The sequence below is a fragment of the Nematolebias whitei genome, chromosome 13 (assembly GCF_014905685.2).
Source record: "Nematolebias whitei isolate Nwh7 chromosome 13, NemWhi1, whole genome shotgun sequence".
NCBI classification, from domain to species: domain Eukaryota; kingdom Metazoa; phylum Chordata; class Actinopteri; order Cyprinodontiformes; family Rivulidae; genus Nematolebias; species Nematolebias whitei.
Window position 1 is genome coordinate 2,904,241 of NC_056510.1, and position 27,328 is coordinate 2,931,568.

A 27,328-nucleotide genomic window follows, 5' to 3' on the forward strand; every position below is an offset into this window, starting at 1 on the left:
ACAGCTATGACTTCATAACTAGTTGAGTCAAATATTCACAGTTACTCCGAGAAATCCAGCTGCAAAGTAACAAAGTGTAAATAATTATCAAACAGTACGACTTAACTTTAGAGCTGCGATAAATTTAATTTGAAGTTCAAGGTGGAGCAGCAGGTAGACTCGCAGCAAAAAGGTTGCAGGTTCAAAACCAGCTGTTCTTCCTGTGCACATTTTCAGAGTACCCCGTTTTCTTTCCACACAGCAAAACCATGAATGTTAATTGGTGACTCGTAACTGTCCCTAGGTGTGTTTGTCTCGGTGTTCATCAACCTGAGGTTTATCCCGAGAAAATAGTGGAAATTCTCTTTAATTGGCTCAACTTTGGCCTCGTTTTGGAATTCAGCTCTGGAAACTGTTTCTATAAAAGTGGTTGCATAAAAAAAAGCATGTTCAGTTTGGTACGTTTGAGCTCGTTACTTCGATTTTTCATGAATAAAGTGACACTTCTGCAGAAGAGGTTCCTAGAACAACTAGAATGTTGCTCTTTGGGTTTATTATCCGATTTTTTTTTTTACCTGTCTGTCTTTCTGGTTGTGGGAGTCACTGGTGTCCATGTCCAGCAGTGACTGCGAGAGGCAGGGGACACCTGGACAGGTCTCCAGTGCATCACAGGGACAAATGAGACAAACAACCATTCACTCTCTCACCTAGAGACAATTTAAAGTTACCAGTCAGCCTAAGATGCGTGTTTTTGTCTGTGGGAGGAAACTGGAGTACCCGGAGAAACCCCACACGGCACGGAGAGAACATGCAAACTGCACCAAGACAGACCATCAGCCGAGAGTTGAGCCTGCCACCTTCTTGCTGAGAGGCAACAGCTCTACCAACTGCGCCACCGTGCTGCCCTGAAATCATAATTCATTTGTATTTGGAATGTCACAAATTGTACTTTTTAATATCCATTATCCATGTTTTTAATATAAATCTACAATTACTCAGGGTTCTAATTAGAAATATTTAACAAAGATGAAATTAGTTCTCTGCATTTAACCCATGACTCCTGATGCGCCCAGGTGGAGCAGTGGACAGCTGTGTAAGCACCAGGGAACAGTTAGGGATTAGGCGTTTTGTTCAAGGACACCAAGACATGGCCGGGAATTGAACCTGCGACTTTCTGGTCCCAAAGCCAGCCGCCCTACCTCTACCATCATTATTAGGCCTGTGCAGCTCTGTAGCACTGGAAGGTTTTTTCAAGCCTTGTCCAACGACATTTATAAGTGATGCGGTGAGGGAACGACATTTATAAAAGTGATGCAGTGAGGGAACGGTGAACTGCACATTTTCATGCTGAAGCTCGTGAGTTCGATCCCCAGACATTCCCGCATAAACTTTTTAAATTTAAACGTGAGCGCAGACATCTCAACGGTTATTACTTTCCCAGCCACAGTAACTTAATAACCTTGTTTTTTTTAGTAAGCTTTACGTTTCTGCTTTCATTAAGACAAGACCGGTTTTCTCACTGCACTCCTCAGCAGCGTGACCTTGTGGATCCTAGCTTACGCACGTTAGCTGTGGTCACATGAAAATAAAGACTTAAACCGGAAATAATTCTCTGATTTCCTGTTAAGACTCCGTGCATTTAGCGACGACAACTGCAGTCTTTAAATGTTGATTCTTACCATATTTCTGAATGTTTGAGAGCCGACGTGGAGCTGCAACACAGTTCGTGCGCGAGGATCTGAAAGGAAGGCACACACTCCACGTGAGGGAACAATCCAGAAATGCGCATGCGCAGTATCTGCTCCCGGCGGAAAGTTCTAGACGCATCCGGGAAAAAAAACTGCAAAACTCTCTTTTTGTAAATGTGCACTTGACTTACTAAATTTAAAATGCCTTGACGTTAATTTTGAAACGCTTTAAAAATTTATTTAACTGAAATGACGCAATCTGAGAGTGAGCAATATTACACAATTTCCACTTTGACCTTTCTTTTTTTCTCCAATGGCACGCAAGAAAATTCTAGAATCGCCCGCCCGGGAACGAGCATAGGCATTGTACATTATCATACAACTTGTCATAAACAATTAAATAAACACTAAAACAAAGACTTGGGCTAAAAATATTATTCCAAGATAATATATGTAAACAGACTCCTGTAAATGTCATTGAATAACGCTCAGATTAGAGTAGAACAGTTTTATACAGAGTTCGGGGCAGACCGGTACATAACCCGGATGTAGTAGACCACGTGCAGTCTTGTCTCTGCAGTTCCACACGACTCGTCCTCCCGTCCAGTCCTCACCGTCTGAGAAGCTTTCAGCTTTTTCACCTTCCAGGTAAGCACGAGCGGTTTATTTCAAGTCTTCAGACGCGCACGCGGGCTTTTATCAGGCAGGTGATTTCCGCCCGTGCTATTACACGTGAGCACATTTGATTTAAGCTAGTTTGTGCCGTGAGGAGGTTAGCTGCTGAGTTTGAGCGTCGCTGCTCCTCCACGCTGCAAGGACGTGCTCGTCAAGATGGCTGTGCGCGTTAGTACACGCTCATTCACTGTCCCCGCGAGTGTCTGGGAGCGGACGGGTTCGCTTTGTCCCGCATGTACGTGTCGGCAGGTACCCTGTAAGAGCGCGTGCAGGGGATGCAGAGGCAGATCCGCGCGTGCTTCCTTTGACCTTGTGACGCACGCGTACAGGCAGCACGTGGGGAACCAGAGCGTCCACAGGTTGAACATTCCGTTTTAAAGTTTATTTAAATAAACTTCATTGGAGGCCGGAGAGAAGAGCTCCATAACTTTAACACGAAGAAGAAAACGATGCCAGAAATTATAAAATCATTTAAACTTGTACAAGTTCACCTCAGACCCGTTAAATTAAACCTAATCAACGCACAAGTATTTTGGATAAAATGACATTTAAGGTGAATCTGTTTAGTCATTATTATGTTTCCCTATTTTAATATTACAGGACTTGAAGTTGGGATTGTTAAAGAAGAATGCACTAAATGCTTGGATTCAGAAACAGCTGTAGCTCAATATTTTTTGCTGTCAAAAGGTAAAACTCTAGGAACTCCAGCTAAAAGAAGCAAAATGGTAAATCCCATGAGAAAGGTTGGCTACTCAAAAGGCAAAAAGCGGTTGAAGGCAGCAAAACGATGGCCGAAACCAGCTAAAAGCTGAAAGATGCTGGCCGAAAGTAGCAAAATGCTAGCTGCTAAAGAAACAAAAAGTTAGCTTCAAGTTAGGGGCAATAAAAACACTTGTTGAAAGAATAATGTCCGGCTAGAGGATAAAGACACGAAGCTTTAATAAGTTCTGCCATTAAACGTGTCAAACATTTTGAGAGGTTGGATTTAAGTTTGCTGCTCTTCATGGAGGTCGTTTCTTTTCAGAGATGTTCCGTTTAGCCAGCATCATGAAGCAGGTGAGGCCCGTGAGCCGGGCTCTGGCTCCTCACCTCACACGGGCCTACGCCAAGGACGTGAAGTTTGGCGCCGACGCTCGAGCCCTCATGCTGCAGGGGGTGGACCTGTTGGCCGATGCTGTGGCTGTCACGATGGGCCCGAAGGTAACGCACCTGAGTCTGCTTCGCTGTTTTCTAAAGTGGGGCCAGAACTGTTTGTTTTACCGTTTCATCCTTCTGGGTTTCAGGGTCGCACGGTGATCATCGAGCAGAGCTGGGGCAGCCCCAAGGTCACGAAGGACGGCGTAACTGTGGCCAAGAGCATCGACCTGAAGGACCGGTACAAGAACATCGGAGCCAAGCTGGTGCAGGACGTGGCCAACAACACCAACGAGGAGGCCGGTGACGGCACCACCACCGCCACAGTTCTGGCTCGCGCCATCGCCAAGGAGGGCTTTGATAACATCAGCAAAGGTGCCAACCCCGTGGAGATACGCCGCGGCGTCATGATGGCTGTGGAAACAGTCATCGATGAGCTGAAGAAGCTCTCCAAGCCCGTCACCACCCCCGAGGAGATCGCACAGGTTTGAGTTTACTGGTTCCTGCTGCCCTCTAGTGCCTGAAAGGGTCTGGTCTGATCTGTGAAATGGTTTCAGGTTGCTACAATCTCAGCCAATGGAGACGTAGAGATCGGCAACATCATTTCCAACGCGATGAAGAAAGTTGGCCGCAAAGGAGTCATCACAGTCAAGGTTTGTCTGAGGAATAAAAACCGTTGATTTCTTTAATGAACGTGAAACGGTCGAACTGAGCAACGTTCAACGTGTCTTTACTCAAGGATGGGAAGACGCTGCAGGACGAGCTGGAGCTCATCGAAGGCATGAAGTTCGACCGCGGTTACATCTCGCCGTACTTCATCAACGCCGCTAAAGGTGAGGGGCGCTCCGATCACACGACGTCGACGTCCGTTGTATTTTGGCGTCAACTTTTATTTTCTCGCCCTCAGGTCAGAAGTGTGAGTTCCAGGATGCGTACCTGCTGCTCAGCGAGAAGAAGATCTCCAGTGTTCAGAGCATCGTGCCGGCCCTGGAGATCGCCAACCAGCACCGCAAACCGCTGGTCATTGTAGCAGAGGATGTGGACGGAGAAGCTCTGAGCACGCTGGTGCTCAACAGGTGCGTCTGAGTGCGGCCAGGTGCAGCCGCGCTCCTCGTCAGGGAACAGGAATTAACGGAGTGGCTGTTTTCAGGTTGAAGGTCGGGCTTCAGGTGGTCGCGGTCAAAGCTCCAGGCTTCGGTGACAACAGGAAGAACCAGCTGAAGGACATGGCCATCGCCACCGGGGGCACGGTTGGTTCAGTCTTCAGCCTCCAACGTGTTCCTGCTGTCTGGAGTCGTCTTTAATGATCTCGTGTTTTCTCCGTAGGTGTTTGGGGACGAAGCTCTGGGTCTGGCTCTCGAGGACATTCAGGCCCACGACTTTGGCAAAGTTGGCGAGGTGCAGATCACCAAAGATGACACCCTGCTGCTGAAGGGCGGTGGCAACCCAGCCGACGTGGAGAAACGAGCCGCGGAGATCGCCGAGCAGCTGGAGAACACCACCAGCGACTACGAGAAGGAGAAGCTCAACGAGAGGCTGGCCAAGCTGTCGGACGGCGTGGCCGTGCTCAAGGTCTGACTCGCCGGCGGCCACTTTCCTGCAGGAGCGGCCAAGTTGTGACATCTGCTGTTTACAGGTGGGAGGAACGAGCGACGTCGAGGTGAACGAGAAGAAGGACCGTGTGACGGACGCCCTGAACGCCACGCGAGCAGCTGTGGAGGAGGGCATCGTGCTCGGTGGGGGCTGTGCTCTGCTGCGCTGCATCCCCTCGCTCGACAACATCAAAACCGCCAACAGCGACCAGAAAATAGGTGAGCTGATTCAGCACGGATCAGGATCTGTTGCCACGACGAACTTCCGTTATTTTATTGACCGCAACGGATTTTATCATAAACGAGCTGCTGTCGACAAATGGAGCCCGTTCATCAGAGCAGGGAGGGTGGTGCTGCCTGGTGTACGGTGAGCAGAGAGAGGTGCAAGCACCAGTCCCACAGGTCCGGTCCTGACCCCGCAGTGGCTCCGCTGTGGGCCTCTGTCCTAAAGCGCTCGCAGGTGGTCCGGATCGCAGAGAGCCGACAGACCGAGACTCATTTCTGCTGCTTCACTTTCTCTAATAATCAATAATTACCACCAGATGACTGTAGGATCGTGTATACCAGCTGTAACGTAGGCGTTGGGCTGTGCACGGTGATTTCATTGCTGCGTGCATGTGCTTCCTGCTCAGGTGTGGACATCATCAGGCGGGCGCTCCGTATTCCCGCCATGACCATCGCCAAGAACGCCGGCGTGGAGGGTTCTCTGGTGGTGGAGAAGATCCTGCAGGGGCCGTCTGAGATGGGCTACGACGCCATGCAGGGGGAGTTCGTCGACATGGTGGAGAAGGGCATCATCGACCCCACCAAGGTAAAGTCGGGTGGAGGCGGCTGCAGTTAAAAGTCCAGCCGATCAGAGGAGCTAACTTCCTGCTTCCCCCGCAGGTGGTGAGGACGGCGCTCTTGGATGCTGCAGGAGTCGCGTCTTTGCTGTCCACTGCCGAGGCCGTGGTCACGGAGCTGCCCAAGGAGGAGAAGGAGATGCCAGGAGGGATGGGAGGCATGGGGGGGATGGGAGGAATGGGAGGCGGCATGGGTTTCTGAGCCCGTCCTCCTGACTGTACAGACTGAGTCATGAGATCGGAGCGGGGACGCCTCCCTCTACAATTGACCATAAATTACATTTGATCCAAACGGCTCGAAGGAGAAGAGCGAGCCGGACCGGAACGTCAGAATCCAAACACTCATCATGCCAGAGGGGCGGGGTTCGCCTGAAGGAGGTCCGGTTTGTTTCAGCCCGGTGCGTTCGTGATGATACGAGCTGCGTGCGTCTGTAAACATAAATCTGCAGAGAGAACGTACCCGGCTGAAAGAAACCGAAGCGTTCCTTTAGTGGACCAGAGAGCCTTCAGTGTCCGTCTTTGTTTCTAGTTTTCTGTTAATTCTTTTTTAATATTTGTGTTTGTCGGCAGTGATTTGAATTAAACCTGTTTTCTTACAGACTGGGACTTTTATTAGTCTGAACTGAGCGCCTGGATGGTTGCACGCTGCGGCGGCTGTGGCAGAACTGATTTTTGTTCATGTAATCTAAAGTTCTACTTTCAAGTTAATTTAACTTCTTTATATACTTCAGTCATCAAGTCCTAACGTTTATTTTCAGCCTTGCTTAAACAATCCTTCAAATTAAAAGCCTACTGTCCCTAAACATGAGTCTTCATCCAGTGGTTCACAAGATATTTTGCTAACGGGCGCCCACACAGTTGAGCCAAAACATTTAGACAAGCGTGCTGGAAAAACGATCAGTGATGAAACGATTTGTTTGCAGATCATTTTAATTTATAACGGTAACTCTTAGTTTTTATTTCCTTAGTGGTTTTTAACCGGTTCTGTAGTTTAACCATAAAATATATTTTAAAAACTAAAGGCTAAGAAAATGTCACGTATCGCAGCAGCAGCTTAAAATTGTTGTATTTTCTAATAAATTCTCTCCTAATTTGCATTTTAAGTCACAATCCTCTTTATGAGCACAGTTTGTTGCATGTTTTTACCTGTAGACGTTCTACGTCACCTGGTTTTATAAGAACATCTTTTGTCTGGTCATTAACTGAACCATGTTTTGATGCAGTTGTACGTGGATTTTTGTCTTTTTCTACAGCGGGCAAAATTATGATGCATCTGGCAAAGTGGATATTTTTAGTTGGTACCGAGCAGAGCTTAATCTGTAAACCAAACGATGCCGGAACGCAAATATTGTGGGAGGTGTTTTGGGGTCCTCCCCCAGAAAATGTTGAATAAAGTAGATGCCATTTCCTGCACTCTGATGTATTTTAACAGGTTGAACATCTACATTTGTAAACTGATTTAATATTTATTAGAAAGCACCAAGTAGCCTGACCGACAGTGCTCCCTGTGTGAATAGAGCACACCACTTCTCTCAAACATCCCATCTAACCCATCTGCAATTTATTAGTTATGCTGTTTAATTGTGTTTGTTTTTTAATTAAATTGCCCATGACTGAACTTTTGGGGGCGGAGATTTTTAAGGGTAGAAGCAGAAATGCTTACTTGAAGGGGCAGCTCTGATGTGAGAAGAAGCTTGTAAGTGGCAGTTGTGTCTAAAATTAGTGTTGTGTAATTATTTTCAGTTTCCATGTCCAATATAAGTGTTATTTGTTAAAAGGCAGTCAAATTTGTTCATAACATTATTAGTAAGCTCCCTGCTCCAACACACCTGATCCAGTGATTTAATTACCTCAAGTTCTGCAGAAGCCTAATCACCCGTGCATTCAAACCAGGTGTCAAAGCAGGGAAACGACCAACTGCAGGACGGTGTTCCTCAAGGACCATGGTTGAGACCCACTGACTTTATGCTGCTGTGTTGGCAGGTAGCATCTACCAAAATGTCTACTAGGTGTCTCACTTGCTTTTCGACCTAAAAACCGGATCTTTAGTGTATTTCAGTGGGTATAAATCAAAGTCTTTAACCCTCCTGCTGCCTTTGGGTCAAACATTTGAGCCATTAAACTTTGATCAGGTGTATTTAATCATGAGCTGAAACATTTGGGTGCTTCAGGAAGGCTCCAAACTAACCTTTGACCTCTTTTTGACGAGGCCTTTCCAAACCCGAGCGAGCGTTCGGAGCATCAGCCGAAGAAAGCAACAGAGAAATCAGGTTGTTGTTGTTTTATAGAAAAAATAGTTTATACATCATGCAGCTGGAACGTCACTCAACATTTACACACAGCCCAGAGAACACTGAAACATTTTCACTCCTCTAAAAGCAGACTACAGCTTCTTTAGATGGAACGACAAACGAATATTTACACGCCGACACGAAAAGCTGCCCGAGTTCACGCTTACAATCGGTCAAACTGCAGCTCGTCAGATCAAAATAAATCAAGCAAAACTACCTTTCAGTGTGTTTTATGATGAAATGTTCGTTAATCTGCTTGTAAAGTTTAACCAGCTGCTTCTCGTGCGTTTAACTAAAAAATAAATACGAATAAAAGGAGTATAAAGTCGCTCTGACATGAGAGATAGACGCGCTGCCAGCAGGCAGGAAGTGGTGGAACGGAGGACGTTTGGACAGTTTCAGGAGATCTGGGTCCTCGTTTATCAAACTCATAAGATTTAACAGAAATCAACGGTTTTAAAGATCTGATCTTTAGAACTGCAACGTTGCCAAATAAAGATCGCAGCCTGTTCAGGTGACTCTGGAGGATTTCCCTCAGAGTTTAGTTTAGACCTGGATGAGGAAAACTTCAGGATTTTTACAGAAACTTCTCCTCAGACTCGCAGTGAAGCAGCTAAACCCACTTCTGCACAAGAACGTGATGCAAGCAGCAGATGTGTGGTTGTTCCACAGTCTTCTGAACATTTCCACCCGTCCAGAAATCAAAGATGGCCTCAACGGTTCTAAACCCGTTTTTCAGCACGCGACTCGTTCAGCAACGCTTGTTCTAAACCAACAACTCATACATCAAAACCTTCAGCTCATTCCAGCTGTGACCTGGATTTTGTGCATTCTTTACTTTTTGAAATGGTTAGCTTTGTCGGCCATGTTGTTCCCATTGAAAATGGAGCTCTCCACTTCCTTCAAACCCTTCAGCTGTTTGAAACCCTGAACTGCTCATTTCAGCTCATCTTTTTCCAATTTCAGCTTTTTTACTGCTCATTTTCATTCTTTATGTTGTTGCTAATTTCACATTAAAAAATATATATATATACTTTTATTTCCCTGCTTTCATCAAATGACAGCTGTTAAAATTCACCTCATTAAAATTTCAGCTGGTTTCAGCAGAAATCATTCAGCACGACGTGTTCAGTTAAAACTTTTCATAGAAAATTCATTTCTCTAGTTTATTATATTAATTTACTGATATGTGTTACTTGCAGAGTACAAGGCTACTGACAGAAGAAAACTTATAAAGTGACACACAGATCATTTAAATTGATCAACCGCATTAACATTTGATTACTGCGCTCATTTTGGCGGCCATCTTGGATTTTCAAACATCAAATCAGGCAGATTTACAAACACTTGAAAGAAAAGCACCGTACTGAATCTGCTGCTTGCATCAGTTTCATTGTTTTTCTATCGTTCACTGCAGAACGTCTCAAACGTTCGCCGGGCGCGAGTCAGAGGTGACGTGGAGTCCGTCAGAGTCTCTGCAGGCGTCTCGAAGCCTCCTACCAGAAAACATCAGAGAAGACCAAACACCTGAATCTACGTGTTCGTTTCGAAAGTGTACTCCAGTAGATTACATCGTAAACGAGGGGCAGCTGCAACAAAATCATATTTACTGCCAAGACGTGCACGAGCCGTGCTTTTTAAAACAAGTTCCGGCTGCTGGAAACACAAAAACCTGCCACTTCTGAGAGCAACCCCTCAGACCGTCGTGGTTCTGTCAGCCTCCACGGCAGCTGCTGGGCCACGGGGAGCGCTCGGTTCTTGTTTGGGAACATTCAGGCACGACCCATGACAACAACAATCCCCCGTGGCTACACGCTGCCGTGACATCACTGCCGCTCTGCGTGCATTCACTGATCTGTTGACGAGCAACAGAGACCGTGCTGCAGTCGGGCGGTCTGCAGACAGTCCAGAATCGTGCTCGGTCCAGTCGGACCCGCGCAGCCGGTTCTGAACGTCTGTGTTGCTGCCGACAAATGAAGGACGTGCACGCTACAAGGCTGACCTTTGTAAGAAAAGAGTTAACTCTTAGAAGCTCAATAAACACGGACCCATAGAGTCTGACCAGCAGCTGGTTTGGACCCTGACAACACGGGGGGGGGGGGACCTGCCTGCCTTGCTGCATTTATTTTTATACATATTATAGATATTTACTCTTAAAACAAAGAAAAACAAACAGCCCATGTCACACGATCCAAGAGATGAGGACCAGGAGGATCCGGAGACGTGGAGCAGGTTAACCGTTCAGCACCGTTTTTACATGGGGGGTGTTTCTGATGGGACACCCGGAGCCCCCTCCAGGGGTCACGGGTGAAACTAAATAAAATCTGAGGTCTCTGTGCAGCAGGTGCAACGTGTCGTTTGTGAGGCTGTCGCCTGAACGCCACCAGACACGAACAAATCCAACGTTCGTCTCTTTTTACGTGAAGTTTGAATTCTGTAGACGTCCTCCCTGAAAGGAAGTCGTCCAACATCTGGACGTTACTGAACCCAAACGAAGATCTTCAGCTCTCAGACAGAACGCCGAGAGAAAATCAGACCAACTGAGATTTAACGTTAAGTCAGGTCCTCTGGACGGAGTCTTCTTTGTTGAAACGTTTAGTCTTTTATCCAGAGGACTTCTTCAGTCTGAGGAGCTGCAACAAACTCAGTCTTATAAACAGCACCTTCTCATGGTGGATCAACCAGTTTGTTGTTGACACCCAGAACCAGCTGTTCATACGATGGAGGACCATCAGACTAATGACCAATCGGAAGTGCCCTGATGGCTGCTTGTTATTCAGAGGGCTGACTGATACTAGCAATAACAGCATTATAAGAGGGGGACAGTTGGACACAGAGGCTCCGCCCCTTTTTAATGATGGACGGGTTCTCTGTGAAGAGAAAGTTGGACCTCCATGTCCAAGTGTCCCCCTCTCACAATGCTGTTATTGCTAGTTATTAACTAGCTAGTTAGTTAATAACAACCTCTTACACTGTTGTTATTGCTAAAGACAAAACGTTTCAACAATTTCATTTTTTTAATCCGTCCAGAGGACCTGACCTGACCTGACCGTTGGATATTTCTACCTGGATTACTGAGCATGAATAAGGATAAACTGAGATTATTCTTACGACCTGAAATGTTACTTTCCCCGTTAGCCGTAGGGGGCTCTGAACGCTCCTCTTCCTGTAAACAGACAGAGCCTGATGTGACCCGGGGGGGGGGGGGTCAGCTGAACCTGAGCGGGACCTGGGGGGGGTCAGCTGAACCTGAGCGGGACCTCAGCTACGGATCAGTTTGTTTTGATTGTTTTCAAGATTAATTATATTTCATCTTCTACTTTACAAACCTCCTGAGATCACATTAGTTACAACAGGGCGCCACGCTCCTCTTACCATCAAAGGTTTCAAGATTTATACTTTTAAAACTCCAGACATAAATAGAGCCAGAGATTAGAAAAAGGTTTGTCAGTGAAGAAAATAAAAACTGATCCTACTTCCCCTAAAAAAAAGATACAAATGCCCCGAAAAAAGTTGCCCTCAACTTCTTCCAACAACCGGGGCAATTCAGCAAAGACGAGCATCAGATCCTCCCTGGAACCAGAAAATGTTCTCCCACATTTGACTAAAACTTTACAAAGTTTGTTAGTAAATATAAAACATTTAGCGTTTTTAAAAACTTCCCATTTTCTGGTTTCAGCTGGACTCTCTGAAGCTCCGTCACACATGACAGCAGACGTTTGGACTCTTTCAATTTCAGAATCTTTGTGCAAATATTCCAACAATCCGAGTCGTGCACATCGTTGGTCAGCTCTGCTTCACGGCTGACTGCGGTTTACGGACGAGACGACAAACAGACGGGTCCAGGTCCAGGTGCAGACGGGGGTCTGACCCTGGGTTCAGCACCGAGGCGACAATCGGCCGATGGATCGGCTTTGAAAACTTTCATCGTTGTGGGAAAGGCACTGCAGTTTTCACTCTGAGCACAGGAGGGTCTTCTGTCTCTTTGGCATTCGTGTTGACTCGTTTGTGTTGGTGCTGCTGGGTCCAGGCCGGCGCTACGTGTGGTGGACCTCGTGAAACATGAGCTCCCGGGGGATGGGCGTCTCGGCCCCGTGGACCTTGGAGGCGCGGCGCTCGAACGCAGAAACCATCTGCTTCACCACCTCGTCGAAGAAGATGTGAGAGAGTTGAGAGTGAATAAGATAGCGGAACTCGAAGGAGATCTGAGGACGGGGACAGAGACAAAGTTAGACCGTACATGTAGGAGGACTGCCAAGCCGAGACACGTCCAGGACCGACACATGATCTCAGGCGAGGACACGAACTGCACAGTCACGCTGCTGCTGGTAAACTACTCACAGCGAAGTCCACGGTGCAGGTTCGAGGGTAACCAGGGAGGCCCGGGCTGAAGCGCCAGACCGTCTCCAGGTGGTTGAAGAGCTTCCCATCCGAACAGGACGCCTGAAAACACACAGCAAGGTCACCGTGTCCTTCACAAAGTTATCTTCCTGTTGATCTAAACCTGAACATCATAAAGACCAAACGGAACAAGAACACTGCAGACGGCACTTCATACGCCTGGAAACAACAATCTACATCTGAGCTTGATGTGTGACCTTGACCTTGGAGCTGGGGTGATCAAACGGTACGGGACCCTCCACCTAGTGAGGATGCATCTGTGTGTGGAGTTTCATTAAATGATCTCGAGCGGACCAGAAGTCATGGTCCGGACAAGAGAATGTTTACAGAGACTGCAGTCATGTGTCCACCGTTCATATGAAGAGGCAAAAAGAGAAACAGAATTTAAATTTACAGGAATAAAAAAAAAAAAGAAGTTTTCTGCTCTTTGCAGATGATGTGGTCCTGTTGGCGTCATCATGCCGTGATCTTCAGCTCTCACTGGAGCGGTTCACAGTAGAGTGAGAAGCAGCTGAGATGAGATCAGCTCCTCCAGATCTGAGCCCACGGTCCTCTGTCAGAAAAGGGTGGATTGTTCTCTTCAGGTCGAGGGTGAGGTTCTGCCTCAAGTGGAGGAGTTCAAGTATCTCCAGGTTTTGTTCACGAGTGAGAGAAGAATGGAGCGTGAGACTGACAGATGGATTGGTGCAGCATCTGCAGTATTGTGGACTCTGTGCCGGTCCATTGTGGTGAAGAAGGAGCAGAGCTGTAAGACAAAGTTCTCTGTTTACTGGTCGGTCTACGTTCCTCCCCTCACCTCTGGTCATGAACTCTGGTAGAGACTGAAAGAATGAGATCGTGGATCCAGGAGGTTGAAATGAGTTTCCTCTGCAGGAGCTGGACTCTCCCTGAGAGACAGGGGAAGAAGTTCAGTGATCAGGAGAGACTCAGAGTAGAACCACTGCTCCTCCACATCCAGAGGAGCCAGTTGAGGAGGTTCATCTGGTTAAAGATGCTCCCTGGGCGCCTCCCTAGGGAGGTGCTTTGGGCATGTCCGACTGGGAGGAGACCCCGAGGAAGACCCAGGACACACTGGAGAGACTATGTCTCTCTGTTGGTCTGGGAACACCCTGGTGTCCTCCCAGAAGATCTGGAAGAGGCTGTGGAGAGAGATGTGTGGACCTCCCTGCTCAAGATGCTGCCCCTGAGACCTGATGATGGATGGATGGATGGATGGATGGATGGATGGATGAAGCTCCGTCTCATGGATGGATGAATTTAAATGAAAAACAGATTACATCCTTGCAACTGTTGAAAACGTCTTCACAGAAGCGACTGCCCTCCACAGCTGGTGTTCATCATTTAGCCTTCAGCTCACTACTTGAACCGTTCGTGCGTCTGTTCGGTCAGAAACTCGTTCTCTACACATCTGGCCAGCTCACGGGCAGTTTGGGCTAGAAGCTGATCCACGATGACGTGACAGAACTCTGTTGTTTTGTTTCCAGCAGGTTTTTTCCGGTGTTGCGTAAATGTGTGACTCAGCACTTTCAGTTGGAAAATGTGCTTCTTGTTGAAATAATTGAAGTCCTCGTCATCTCCACCAAGCTTTCTGTTTAACACGTGAGTGTGGCAAGACTTTGTGATGGGAGCGAGTTCTGACTAATCTCTTCTCAGCCAGAGGAACAAAAAGCTCAAACAACATGAAGTTGTATCAAAATAAAGAGGATTTTTAACTTCAGCCCAGTTAAACAAATGAGACTGAATATTACACTCGTCATTTATTAACTGAAGAAGATGATCCAGTATTCCATGTTCTGAGTGGCAAAAGTATGTGAACCTCTGCTTTCAGTATCTGGTGTGGTTCCAGATGTGGCTCCCCCCACACCTTCAGTTGTTAGAACCCTGGGGTCCTGTGTGACCTCATCACTATTCCACGCCTTGCTCTTGGAGTGATCTTTGTTGGTCCACCACTCCTGGGGAGGGAACTTGAATGTTCTCCTACACAATCTGAACTCTTTACAGATGTTTTGTGACCTTCTCCAGCCTGATGAGCATCAACAACTCTTTTGCTGAGCTCCTCATACATCTCCTTTGTTCCTGCCATGATCCACAAACGTGTTGTGAAGATCAGACTTTGATCGATCCTGTTCTTTAGATCCAACAGGTGATCACTCACACCTGATCATCATCATTGATTGAAAACACCTGACTCTAATTTCACCTTCAGATTATTGATAATCCTTCACATACTTTCAAGAACCACTGTACGTACAATGAAGTGGTACGAAGAGCTCGAGGAGCATTTTAACCAATACGCTGGTAAATGGACTGTACTTACAGTATAAAGCTTCTATCTAATGAAAATACTCAAAACTCACAATCTGTGCCCTTGTTCCCTCCAACACGCACTCCACATCTCTCCACAGACCATCTGAATCTGCAGAGACCGATCAGAGCTTTACATCTCATTCAAACACTCGTCAGGTCCTGTAAAACCTCCAACAACCAGAACCGTTACTCAGTTTCAGGTTTGAGGCGTTCCGTTGGGAATAAAATGGGGGTTCAGGAGTTGACACAATGTCCCAGCGTTGTTTAAATTGAGGTTGTACACCTGACACAGGTTCACGTCTGTACTTATGATGAAAAGATTTGTACTTGTTAAAACAAACTTACTAATCACATTTAGTAGTTTTGTCTGTACCCGAAGCTGTCTAGAGTCCACTTGCCCCTAAATTATTCCCAGCACTGGCCTGCTAGAGGACAAGAAGGCCTAAGAACAGAGTATTTCCTGTGCCTCACTCAGGGAGCTGGAAGCAGTTCGTTACCTTGACCAGGTGAGGTCGTACTGTCGTGACCAGGGACGTGTAGTTCTCCACCACAGGGGGGAAGCCCACGGTCAGTTTGGCCTTGCAGAAACCAGAGCGTTTGAACACCAGGTCCGACTTTTTGCACCAGGGAACAAAGAGGCAGTAGTTTTCCACGCACGCTACCACGTCATAGATCTCCTGCATGGAGTACCTGCAAGACAGGGGAGCGTCAACGAAAGGTCAGCGACCGGGAGACATGTGGCACAACGTTAAACAAGGACACGGCTCGTGGGTTGGAAAAGCCTGAATGACGTCAGAGGAGCGCGAGGACACAGAAAACAAGAACACAAAGAGCAACAAGAATACAAACAGGCAGTGTGTTCTGAGCTCAAGTGTTCATCTCCAGCTGAGTGCAAAGAGCTGCCACCTCCTGCGTCTATTTATACCTGCAGATTTAGTGATCGTGACCTCCCTGTGGGACTCGGGAGGACATTCAGTACCTCACCCATACGTGACTGAAAGGACAAACCAGTGTGACTCTGAACGTCCCCTCAGTATTTACCTTTCTGTCGCTGCCAAACTTCAGAGGGCAGTAAAGTGGACTTTTTGTCATCCAGCAGTGGAACACTACGGTTTATTTCAACCCCAAGTGTTGGCTACTTCATCTGGACGAGTGCTGCCAGACATTTTAAAGACTCCATGTGGATAAGTGATAAGAAGGTTCTTGTGTACAACTCGCTGTGACCATACTGTGTTCGTTGTTGGTGTTGTTCAGAGCCAAGCCACAGTTTCTTTCCTAAAACTTCTGTCGCTCATTAAAGGGCACGCTGCGCCTGGAAATGATCTGCAGGCAGGAACGTTTCTATTTACTGTGAGCAGAAGCTGTTTTTCTGGATATTCTACAGACACTGCTTCACAATGGAACCAGCCGAGTTTAAAAATCTCTACTTGTAAACTCCTTTTAAAGTTCTAAAAGAAAAAGAAAGACCTTTTATCGTCATCGTACCATGTACAATCAAGCATCAACATACACGAGTAAAGTAATAGAGTTTAAAAAGGGAGAACAGGAAAACAAGATAAAAAGGAGTGAGACATCTGTGTTGTGCACTAGCTTAGTGCTACAGGGTGGAGATGTGGGCCATGAACGTTTCGGTAAGCAAAGCGCTTGCTTCTGTTGACAGGGCGGGGTGCCCTCCTTGGATAACGGTTCGATCGTACATACAAACGGAGTTTGTACAGTACGTACGATCTTACATGTTATGAGCTGGCATGAATGAATGAATAATGTGACCATGGTCACAGCTGGCTCTTTGATAAGAGTTGGTAGTAAAATCCTGATTAAAAAGGAGGTCAATGAAAGACTCTGGTGTGACTGACATAGACGACTCCTCTCGGCATCTCGTTCAGTGTCAGTGCGAGCGGACGTACCCGATGATGCGCCTCTCCGAGTACTCCTTCCTCTTGGAGAAAGAGTCGGTAAAGTTGAAGAAGCTGCGCGCCGGGAGCACGACGGCCCGGCGTGGCATGGCTGGTCCGAGCAGGGAAGGGGCTCGCGTCATCAGGATCCCACATGACGACAGGTATCTGAGGACACAAGGTGAGTCTGAGTCAACACACGGACACAGCCTCAGGTTGGAAACCTCGTTCGATTTAACTCAGTCCAGCCGCAGATAAATCCATTTCAGTCCCGCAGAAAAACATTTAGTGAACACTAAGCCTTCATTAATCACAACCTCCAGCGTTACGCAACCTGACTTTATGGTCAGAATACAGTCACATGATTGTTTTCCTCTTTTTTATTGTTCCCAGAGGTTTTCTGTCATTTCCATCTTCACACTTTGTGCCATTTTAGACATTTGGGACTCAAAACGTTCGGCTCATTTAGCAGATGGGTGCCAGAACTGTTGCTTTCCAAAACTTTACTTTTCCAAATATTTAAATTGATCAAATAACTCTCATAGAAATACACAAGTATCTCTTCAGTTCCTTCAAAAGCATTTTTCTCTTTGAAACCATCTTCAGCTACTGGTTCCATTTTGGTCTTTTCACTACTTTCAGCTAGCCGCCCGCTGCTTACACTTAGGCTTTTGCTACTTTCTGATAGCTTTGTGTTTTTTTAGCTAGATAGATTTTATAAATGCATTCTGTGAAATACTTTCAACAGCCTTCTGCTACTTTCAGCTTTTTATATTATTTTAGCTTTCAACTAGCCTTTTGCAACCTTCACCTTTTACCTATAAAGATAGATTTTAATTATCCCATGATGCTGAATTCTTTAATTAGCCTTCTGCTACTTCATGCTTTTAGCTATAACTGTTAGCTAGTTTTACCTAGCTTTATGTTCCATTAGTTTTTAATCTAGCCTTCTGTAACTTACTTTCAAATACTTTTGACTTTGTGCAACTATTGTACCCCATGTTTTATGATGTGGACACATTTTAAGACCCAGCACTCCTTGAAGGAATGCATGTCGCCCGTCGACCTTCATGCCAAAGTCTTAAACCTCCAACTCAAACAGCGGAGCCATAAACAACAAGAAACAGATAACCAGGAGGACTCGAGCACAAAGAGAGGAACCTGCTTGTTTTCAGGTGTTGATGTGTGAGAAAAGTTGCCGCTATCCACATTTGGACAAGTTATCACTCAGACATCGAGGAAACAAACTCCTGACGACAAATCTCCTTTTTTAAAAACAAATATTTACATCATTTCTGGCCTCCTGTAAGACTGGAGTGTGAACTGTCCACCGCAGGAGACTCTAGTTCAGAACAACCCTGACCAAGTTAGTTGACACCTTAACTTTCTGTCCGTCTCATGGACAAACTGTTCTGGTTACGTTAAAGTGTATAAAGGAAAATTAGAAAACAGAAGCGTTTCAGGAAGTGCTGTAGTTCAGACGGCAGAAAGTTCAACAGGGTGAAGTATCGTACTCCTGCCTCGTCGGTAAAAATAACTTCTGTTCGATTACGTCTCCTCTCCCCGAGCGTCTCTTATCTGCAACAGGAAGGACCGCTGAAAAGAAACCAGCCTCCCTCTACAGCACGTTGAACTGCATTTATGAATCTGTGGACTGAAACAAATCATTTATTCTGTCGCATTTACACCAGCGCAGCACCGTGCAATTTGATAACTTTATTTTCATTTAAAGATTTGTAATAAGTATTTTTATTGCGAGGGTGCAGTAAACAACCCTACAAAGAGAAGCAGAAGCTAAACCCTGCACGCTGCGAGCAGAAGACAATGGACAGGATGATTTAGGTAGAACTTGGGCTCCGAGCTCATCTTCCAAGAAACCACGAGGTCGACATAAATAGAGCTGTGACAGGAACTGCCGTCATCACGGGAAGAGCTGCAAAAAGTGTCACCCTGACCTTTAAAGATAAGGGTCGGGCCCACTTTCCAGTAAGAGCAGGAATGTTCTGAGGAACAGAGTTCACGTCTGCTTGTGTTCTACTGTAGACCAGTTAAAGTGCACGCGAGATCAAATTGATCGAAAACATAAAAATGAATTTTAGGAAAGATGACATTAAAAACATATTGCAAAGTAAATGTCATGCCACTGGGATGAACAGTCGTTGAGATATTTGCATGTGCAGTAACAGGAAGTGATGTCACAGGGGAACACCTTTACGTGCTTTTATATCGCACATCTCTACTCCACAGGTCCAACACGGAGCATTCCTTCAATCAGTGCGTATCGACAGTCACCTCGGTTGGAGCTGTAGCCATTTTGGTCCAACTTTGTGCGTTAGTGCTCAGAGAACGTGTTGAGCGACTCTCAGCCACTACCACACCAAATGTTCTCTCACCAGTCAAACTGGCTGAGGCACGGCCCATCTTTGTGTTTCCAAGGGTCAGTTGGCTGTGACGGCCATCTTGTTTTGGATCACTTTCTAAAAGCTTTGATAAAAACTTTCCGGTTGTTCATCAGGTATTTCGCCAACACGACACCGGAACAGACACAACCAAGGGCAAAAAGGTTATTACCGTACATTTCAATGGTCATCTTTTACTGGCTGTAAACCCAGAACACAGTGGAAACCTCCAGCAGAAGCTTCAGTGGAGACACAAACGTGCGTCAGCCTCCGTCTACACACTCGGATCACAACAGAATCGGGTCAAGGGCAGCTGCTTTACGATGAGCTTTAAAGACGACGGCACGCTTTAGTTCAGCTTTAACTTCATTAATGTTTCCATACAGGTGCTGCTCTGGGTTTGGCCGGAGGCAAAGAACCACCAAAACCAGATTAATATTTGGGATTTGACAAATAATACAGGAAAAACATGCTGGTGTAGATCCCCAGCCTTACAGGCCGCAGCAAATCCAGTTTTTTCTAAAGCTTACACAGGAGCATTAAGCCTGATACCCCGGCATTTCCCCCATAATTCACACCTTCATGCACACGACCAAAACATCTCTCTGAGAGCCAAACCAAGATGCTGGGGGGGTAACGATTCATTTGCATGTTAATCTTGTTTACACAACAACTTTTGCTTTGAAATGGCATACATGTCCCAAACATGTCCCAAACAAACAAGACCGATAATTAACAGCATTGAAATGTCCGACCAAGCCAGAGGGTTTGACATTTGGCTGGTGGGACTCGTCACAATCATCACAGCTAACAAACCTTTAGAGAGTTCTTGTTCAGATGAGGTGAAATTATCTGCATGTTTGGGATTTTTCTGGGATCTGTTGGCTCTCTGGCTTCTTGATGAACAGAAAAGTCAATTACTAATGCACTGAACAACTGGATAATCTTAAACACACTTTAAGCAACTCTTTAAACCCTTCAAAGTCAACGTTTGTTCACAAAACACTTTAATCCAGGAAGTAGATGCCTCCTGGCTGCATCGGTGTGATATGAAGCCAACCCACCCCTCAGGCGAGGTAGTAACAGAGCCCAAACGGTCGACACATGAAAAGGTGAGACGGCTTCGTAGCTCAGTAAAGTGATATTTGCCATGCCTTTAAACGTCTGCATCATAAACGTTGGGTTGAAATTAAACTAAACTAAACTTAAACTAAACTAAACTTTGGAACAATCTGCCCATCAGTATTAGACAGACCACTTCAGTCCCTGCTTTTAAATCTCTGCTGAAAACACACCTGTATTCACTGACATTTAACACAGTATGATCTGACTGGATGTGCTTTATCGATAAATTTGACTTGAACCACAGAGAAATCCCCCAAACTGTTAATTCATCACGTATTGAAAACGATACGAGGCAGACATCATTTAATTTGCTGCGCTCCACGCCTTACATGGTCCCTTGAAACAATTTCTGAAACCTCACGTCTGTCGGGACGTGGCCGACTCCATCAGAGAATTAGGAACGGCTAGAAGCAGCTTAGAAACAGACTGGTCTTTACGATCATTTCACAGAATTCTTTAAAAAAAAAAAAAAGGGTTGTTTTTTTAAGAAATGGACGACTATAAAAATAGCTGACACAAATTTAATTAAATTCAGTTTGTTTAGATATCGCCAAGTCACAACAGAAGTCATCTCGGCACTGTAGAGAAACATAAACCAACATAATCATGTTTCATAGACAGCAGATGAACTCTTTGCAAATAGCAATAAGTGAGTGAAGTACAGTCATCCCTCGCTGTATCGTGGTTCACTTCTTGCAGCGTCACTGTATCGTGAGTATTTTAAATCTTTTTTATAGTGTGCAGTACTGTACATTCATCTCATCGTCGTCAAAGTGTTTGAGTGTGAAGAGAATGTGAAAGGTTTATAAAGCCTAAACCAACATAAATAATAAAATAATTATAATGCCCCTACTTTGTGGATTTTGACCTACCGTTGGGGTCTCTGGAACGTAACCCCCCCCCCAATAGGTGAGGGATCACTGAATCTTACACCAAAGTATTCATTAGTTTCAGCCCTAGCTTTATTAAATTAACTCATAAACGTGGGGGCAGCTGCCGACGTGGGTTCAATGTGGACAACAAAATAATGTCCATGGCCTAAAATACAGATATGCAAACCTGCATATAAAAATAATCAGTGATTTATAAAACGTAGCTGCTTCAGACACAGACACAGCTTGCTGGTCACAAACAGACAGCAATTAAAAATGCTCTTTTTTTTTTTGCAATTCTGAGTCAGAGACTAGATCCAACCGTCACAGCTGACTGAGATCCATTAATGATATTAAATCAAGTGACCCCTGCGTCACCGGGATCAGGTTCAAAGGCCTGGCTCAAATCCCTCCTGACACCATGAATGGGGACTCTATGAAGTCTGAGTGGGTACAAACTGACATGTAAGCCTTTACTGCAGCCATGAATGTGTAACATAAGCCAGGTCACGCTACATGTGACAGCAGAAGCTTGGGGGGAGGGGGCGCCCATCACTGACCACAGCTGAGAGCTGTGTCTGACTCTTTTACTGGCTCGACGTGTCTGGTCGTCTCCCCCAAGTGAAGCTCCCAGTTCAGCAATGGCCACTTTGCCATCGATAGGTGTGACTCCACTCGGCCCCTCGTCGTAGCAGTTCTTCTCAGGTGGAGGTGATTTGCCACTGACATGCTTTCCCACTCTGTGGGCAGGATGGTCAATGCTAAGTGGGCGAGATCGTAATAAGTTATTGTATCTGAGCCACTCCGCCCGTTGTGGTCCTTAATCGCTCCAACTGGATTTCAATTTCTTTAGCTTATCCCGGCACTGACGTATCCAAACTGTCACTTAACGAGCTAGCACTCGTTGAAAGAATGTATAGTGACCGCTGCTTTTTATGACAGAGTTTAAACTAAGATCAGGTTATGATTAGATGTTCTAGCCACTTTGGTCAACTCTTGTGAATGTCATTAAGCAGAATATCATGCAATAGCTCAGTATCTGTAAAACTGACTGTTCCAACCATTTTTGGGTTGAGTAATGTTCATTCACTGAAGCGATCGTCTCAAATGGGAGTGAGTTGGAATGTTGTCATTTGTAGATACACATCCAGTGAGTAATTCTGTAAGTTTGTGTCAAATCTGTCCAGTGGTTTATGAGATATTTTGCTAGCAGAAAAACACTCAAGAGCAATAACATTAGTCTTTTGAAGCGAGCAGTAACAAACCCAAAGGGACATAAAAAACACTAACTGAACACAATTCAGAGACTAAAATACCACAAAACCACATGAAAATTCAAAGCCCGGTCCACATAATATCCCCAAAGGAACTGAAGCAACATATTAGCTTTAACACCTGCACATTCCTGCAGATAACTTACAGAATGGGTCAACAGCTACACTGATATAAACTCATCAGATGTGACATTATTATGTTATAATCAGCTCGACTCCGTGCTTAATGGAGCTCTGACTTCATTTCTGGCCGATAAGTCACTGGAACCTGAAACATGATACAAGTGGTGCTTTGTTCTGGCTTCATGCAGCTAAAATCACACAGAACAGAAGAAAAACCTGCCAGCAGGAGTTGAGAAGGTGAAGATGTGAGAACCACCCACTTTAAATGGGGCAAAGGGCCATACGATTCCCACAACATGGAGACTGTGGGCACAATCGCAGAGTGCACATAAAAAGTCCACTTTAAAGAAAGGAATGTCATATTTGTTAGTATATGGATTTGATCTAAGGAAGTGGTCCCAAACCTCGGAGGGCCAGCCTCTTTGAGATTTTAATGGGCCAGAAGATGTTGACGTGGTTTTTACATATATTAAATAATATATTAGTTGCTAAAAACCAACATTTAAATGCATCAGACACAAACCTGATTTTTACAAGTGGTTGTGCATCGATTAATTTAAAAAATAAAAGGTAACGATTGTTGTATGCAACTCAGACTGATGCATATTGTCAAACAGCCAGTCCCTGTGGACGTCAGATGAAGAGCCTCAGTTAAACTAATGTTTTTAAAGTTCACACAACCATGACAGGAAACATGTGTGACCCACTTTTATACTTCCACCGTAGTAAACATGTAACGGTTAATACATTTACTCCAATGTGCTTTAAATTATTATCAAATAAGTGATGGTGATTGTTCTCATGTAATCTCTAACGATTACAGAAAAGCTGTAGCAAAGTGCAAAACAAACAGCAACGGTAAAACGAGCAGTAAAAGAGCTGCACTCACTTCACCACTCGGACATACTGAGATGACCCACAGTAATTAATCCAAAACACATTAGGAACATTAGCATCACTAATTAAACCAAAGCCCATATTATGATGGAATCAAAAGTTTCAGCCTTGCGTCCACACAATCATATCACTTCACATCAACGGTAAAGATCAGTCGTGTGCATCTCTGGTCTGTGGCCGATACGATACGCATCTCCAAACACTACAAACAATTTGACTGTACACGTGCGGCACAGCTCAATAAGGATGCAATACTCATCCTTTATTCACAATATAAAGCTAATCAATGAGTTTAACATTCGGTGATCCAATGCAAAATAATCAACAAAACAAAAGAATGGTCCTAAGTCAGTTATTGAGAACAATTCTGAGCAACTTCCATGACCATCTGTTGACCCAAACTGGTTTTTGAAGCCCCAGAATTGTTTTTTTTTTTATTCCTCTACAATCACACACCTTTCTTATTACACAATTAATTGGGGCCAAGATGGTGTAGAGGTAGGGCAGCTGACTTGAGACCAGGAAGTCACAGGTTCAACTCCCCACCGTGCCCATATGTCGTGGTGTCCTTGAGCAAGACATGTACCGTAATCCCTAATTGCTCCCCGGGCGCTTACGTAGCTGTCCACTGCTCCACCTGGGTGTCACGTGTGATGTGTTAAAGTAAAGTGCGATGTGTTGTCGTCATTCTATGTTCCCATACAATCACAAAATTAGTGATGCAGAGAACTAGTTCGTCGTTGTGATGACGACAACGCAACACTTTTTTCCTTCTTTAGGGGTTGCCACAGCGAACTATCTCGCACCATGACTTGGATTGTTTTCATGCCGGATGTCCTTCCTGACGCTACCACAGCCTTCTGTGTGGTGCAGAGAGCTGCTATCTAGGACATCCGGGGAGCAGATGATGGGGGTTAAGGGAGCTAACGAGGGTGGAGACAGGTGTGGGTGCCTCACCTTTCCCACACACATTTTTTTATGTTGTCAGTACGAGTAGTCGAACCGGCGACCTTCCAATCACAGGCCCACCTTCCCTAACCTCTGCGCCATGTTACAAAAAAATGGCATTATTTTATTTGTATTTTAGGCTGACTCCATTCAATTTAGTATTAATCCAATTTGGTAACTTAGTTTTTTGTAACGTTGCTAACGAGAGTGGTTTATTCATTGTTTCATGTCGCTCAATGTTTGAAACTGTAATTTTCAGGAAGTTTAACGACTGGTTTAACCACGTCAACAACAGTAAATGAACACAGATACGCTTACAAATATAAACAAAGTAGCACAAAACCTCAGGACTCGGTGTAAACTGCGGCTGAGCAACCGTTATAATGGGTGTAATGGAGGCTCTGCCCCGATCTTCACATCTAGCTACGCCCCTGTTACTCGTTTTCCGTGAATGTAGCTTTTCTTTGCCATCAGTCAGTCAAAGGTTTAGACAGTTAATGGGGTGAACGTTTAACACAGGCATATTCAAGTGCCGCTAAAACAAGCGATTTGTCCGCTAACTTAGCGAAGTATCTTCGGTAAGACTCCTCGAGCCCTGTGTTGTTGCCGCCCGGGGTGTTCCTCTCCCACATCCTCCACACTGAGTCCACATTCAAAAGGCGCTTTTTTATTCACCTGACGCTGCTCCTGCTCTGTATTTCTCGGCTCGCTGGACTCGGCAACGGTTTCAGGTACTCCGCTATTCTCCGCAGGTTCCGACAGCCTCTCGCCATCTTCTCTTCTGACGGTTTCTTTTTTCGCTAGCTGCCACAAGTTTTCAGCCACACAGCTCTGGTATGCTAGCCCCGCTGACGTCACCGCCCTCCGCGGCTGCCATTGGTCAATCCGCATCCGCCGAGCGTTTTGATTGGCTGCTTCTGCCCCGTCGTCAGTGGGGAGTACTGACGTTTCCGCACGCGCACGTGTACGCGCGGAAAAGTCACGAGATGCTGGCTCGGGTTTCGGTGTCCTAACACGCAGGTTCACAGAACATCTTTTTTTGTTTTGGTTAAATACACACACAGTTTTATAGCTTTAAGGCGCTTCGCCTGCATTCTTCTTTTACTTATTGGCCTTAACAAGCACAAAAGCTGTTTCTGCTGGTTTTGGTGTTCAGGCTTTTCAGCCCATTCCACAACTAGGACAATTAAAGTAGCTTTACTGTTGCATTTAATATTTTGATCAATTTCGGACACAGCATTGCACAGGTGTATTGTTACAAATTAAGGTCCTATATCTAAAAATATTGTAAGAGCAAGCCAATGTATCTGTGACTTTCCTTCCCTCCATTGATTACGGTGACATTATTTACATGAACGCTCCTACAAGCACCCTGCAGATGTTGGATGCTGCAGATGTTGGATGCTGCAGATGTTGGATGCTGTCTATCATGGTGCACTAAGATTCATAACTGGCTGTAACTACCGTACCCACCACTGCACCCAGTATTCACTGGTTAACTGGTCACCATTAACTTCACGCAGACTCTCTCACTGGTACATTTTCATCTTTAAATCACTTCTTGGTCTGCTGCCTTCATACATCTCCTCCTACATGTCTCTGTGTGAGTGCAGCTACAGCGTGCGCTCTCAGGACATCATTACCTGCAGTGTTCCCTCAGTGAGGACTGAACTAGACAAAAGGACCTTCTCCTACTCCGCTCCTGTTTCCTGGAATATCTTGTAAAAAGACCTGAAGCTCTCGACCTTTGACCTCTCTAAGTGTCTTCAAACATCTGATAAGTTCCAGAGAACAACCAACACAGACATGTTCCTGTTTTTAGCTTTCTATATTGCCTTACAATCTAGTTGTTTTTTGTTACAATTTTATTTTCACTTGTTATTCTCAGTTTGTACACATCCTTTATGATTGTCTACTGTTGTCATCACTCTTTGTCCCTCTTGTAAATGAGTCCCAGAGGATCAATGGAATTAACCTGTACAAATAAAGGTTGAATGAATGAATGAATAGTGTTGTGTAACCTTCACTGACCATTACACTAGTGTTTTGTGTTGTTGTCTTCATAACAAGTAGATTTTCCATTTTATTGGCAAACAATCTTAAAGTCTTCACATTTACAACTATTTTGAATGAAACTGCATTATTCAAGTTTTCATTTAAAGCTGTTCTGATCCCAGTTATTCCTGGGATCTGTTGGAGCCACTCTTCCAGTTTACGGGTCACAGCACAGAGTGCTCCAGTGACCACTGGGACTACTGACGCTGTGACTTTCCACAACTTCATATATTGTTCCTCTTTCAGCCCTTGGTTTTTCTCCATCTGCTCCTTCTTGATGATTCCTCTTGGGACTGTTACATCTTTCACCACTGCCTTATTTTGTAGCTTACCAAGCACCACAATGTCCAGTTGGTTAATCATCACCTGTCATACTTATTTGATAGATTCCAATTTGTAAATGTAAATAAAGAATCTTAGTCATGGAGTTCCTCAGGGTTCAGTGCTTGGACTAATACTCTCTACCTTATACAGTATATGCTTCCAATCAGGATGATGAGTTACAACAACATTTAATTTCCCTTTGAGATTAATAAAGTATTTTTTGGAATAAGCGGGTAAAGATAATGGATGGATGGATGGATGAATTGAATTGGGTAAAGTTATTAAACAGCATGGGAAACATTTTCATTGTTATGCTGATGATACACAGTTATATTTGTCCATGAAACCCACTGAATCCAATCAGCTACTTAGACTGCAAGCATGTCTTAAAGACATAAAAACTTGGATGAACCAAAATTTTCTGATTTTGAACACAGACAAGACTGAGAACAAAGTCCATGCTCAATAATCCAGGTATAAAATCCAACATTTTTCAGTCAGGTCATC

At 45.1% G+C, this 27,328-nt stretch overlaps 5 protein-coding genes across 6 annotated transcripts in view; 3 read left to right on the forward strand and 2 right to left on the reverse strand.

Annotated features, from left to right (window-relative positions):
- The window catches only part of LOC119419470 (MOB-like protein phocein), a 13,651-nt gene extending 11,891 nt beyond the window's left edge, over positions 1–1,760 (reverse strand). For both annotated transcript variants that reach the window (XM_037686780.1, XM_037686779.1), the window contains exon 1: positions 1,659–1,760. In XM_037686780.1, coding sequence (XP_037542708.1) covers positions 1,659–1,661 — 3 coding nt within the window. In that variant the 5' untranslated portion in view covers positions 1,662–1,760. The remainder of the gene's footprint in view (positions 1–1,658) is intronic.
- ankrd44 (ankyrin repeat domain 44) overlaps positions 1–27,328 on the forward strand; it is a 99,157-nt gene that overhangs the window by 32,243 nt on the left and 39,586 nt on the right. The window lies entirely within an intron of this gene.
- sf3b1 (splicing factor 3b, subunit 1) overlaps positions 1–27,328 on the forward strand; it is a 72,438-nt gene that overhangs the window by 26,049 nt on the left and 19,061 nt on the right. The gene's annotated exons all lie outside the window — the stretch shown is intronic.
- On the forward strand, positions 2,238–6,508 carry hspd1 (heat shock 60 protein 1). The gene is made up of 11 exons (XM_037686773.1): positions 2,238–2,315; positions 3,367–3,542; positions 3,626–3,961; positions 4,034–4,129; positions 4,216–4,309; positions 4,384–4,552; positions 4,627–4,726; positions 4,803–5,048; positions 5,113–5,287; positions 5,701–5,879; positions 5,954–6,508. Exons 2-11 carry the CDS (start codon positions 3,369–3,371, stop codon positions 6,110–6,112), a joined length of 1,728 nt encoding a protein of 575 aa, XP_037542701.1. The 5' UTR covers positions 2,238–2,315; positions 3,367–3,368; the 3' UTR covers positions 6,113–6,508.
- Positions 11,118–25,295, reverse strand: coq10b (coenzyme Q10B). The gene is made up of 5 exons (XM_037686775.1): positions 25,118–25,295; positions 16,817–16,972; positions 15,407–15,599; positions 12,543–12,644; positions 11,118–12,406 (listed from the first exon to the last, which is right to left on the reverse strand). Exons 1-5 carry the CDS (start codon positions 25,213–25,215, stop codon positions 12,239–12,241), a joined length of 717 nt encoding a protein of 238 aa, XP_037542703.1. The 5' UTR covers positions 25,216–25,295; the 3' UTR covers positions 11,118–12,238.

Bases quoted from the DNA above. Each gene is read 5' to 3' on its own strand.
- hspd1 (XM_037686773.1), top strand. From the start codon at position 3,369: ATGTTCCGTTTAGCCAGCATCATGAAGCAGGTGAGGCCCGTGAGCCGG. The intron at 4,727-4,802 runs GTTGGTTCAGTC...TTTTCTCCGTAG, and splicing joins CCATCGCCACCGGGGGCACG to GTGTTTGGGGACGAAGCTCT. The intron at 5,049-5,112 runs GTCTGACTCGCC...TGCTGTTTACAG, and splicing joins ACGGCGTGGCCGTGCTCAAG to GTGGGAGGAACGAGCGACGT.
- coq10b (XM_037686775.1), bottom strand. From the start codon at position 25,215: ATGGCGAGAGGCTGTCGGAACCTGCGGAGAATAGCGGAGTACCTGAAA. The intron at 16,973-25,117 runs GTGAATAAAAAA...TTGTGTCCTCAG, and splicing joins CAGAGCAGGAGCAGCGTCAG to ATACCTGTCGTCATGTGGGA. The intron at 12,645-15,406 runs GTAACGAACTGC...GTGTGTTTTCAG, and splicing joins TACGACCTCACCTGGTCAAG to GCGTCCTGTTCGGATGGGAA.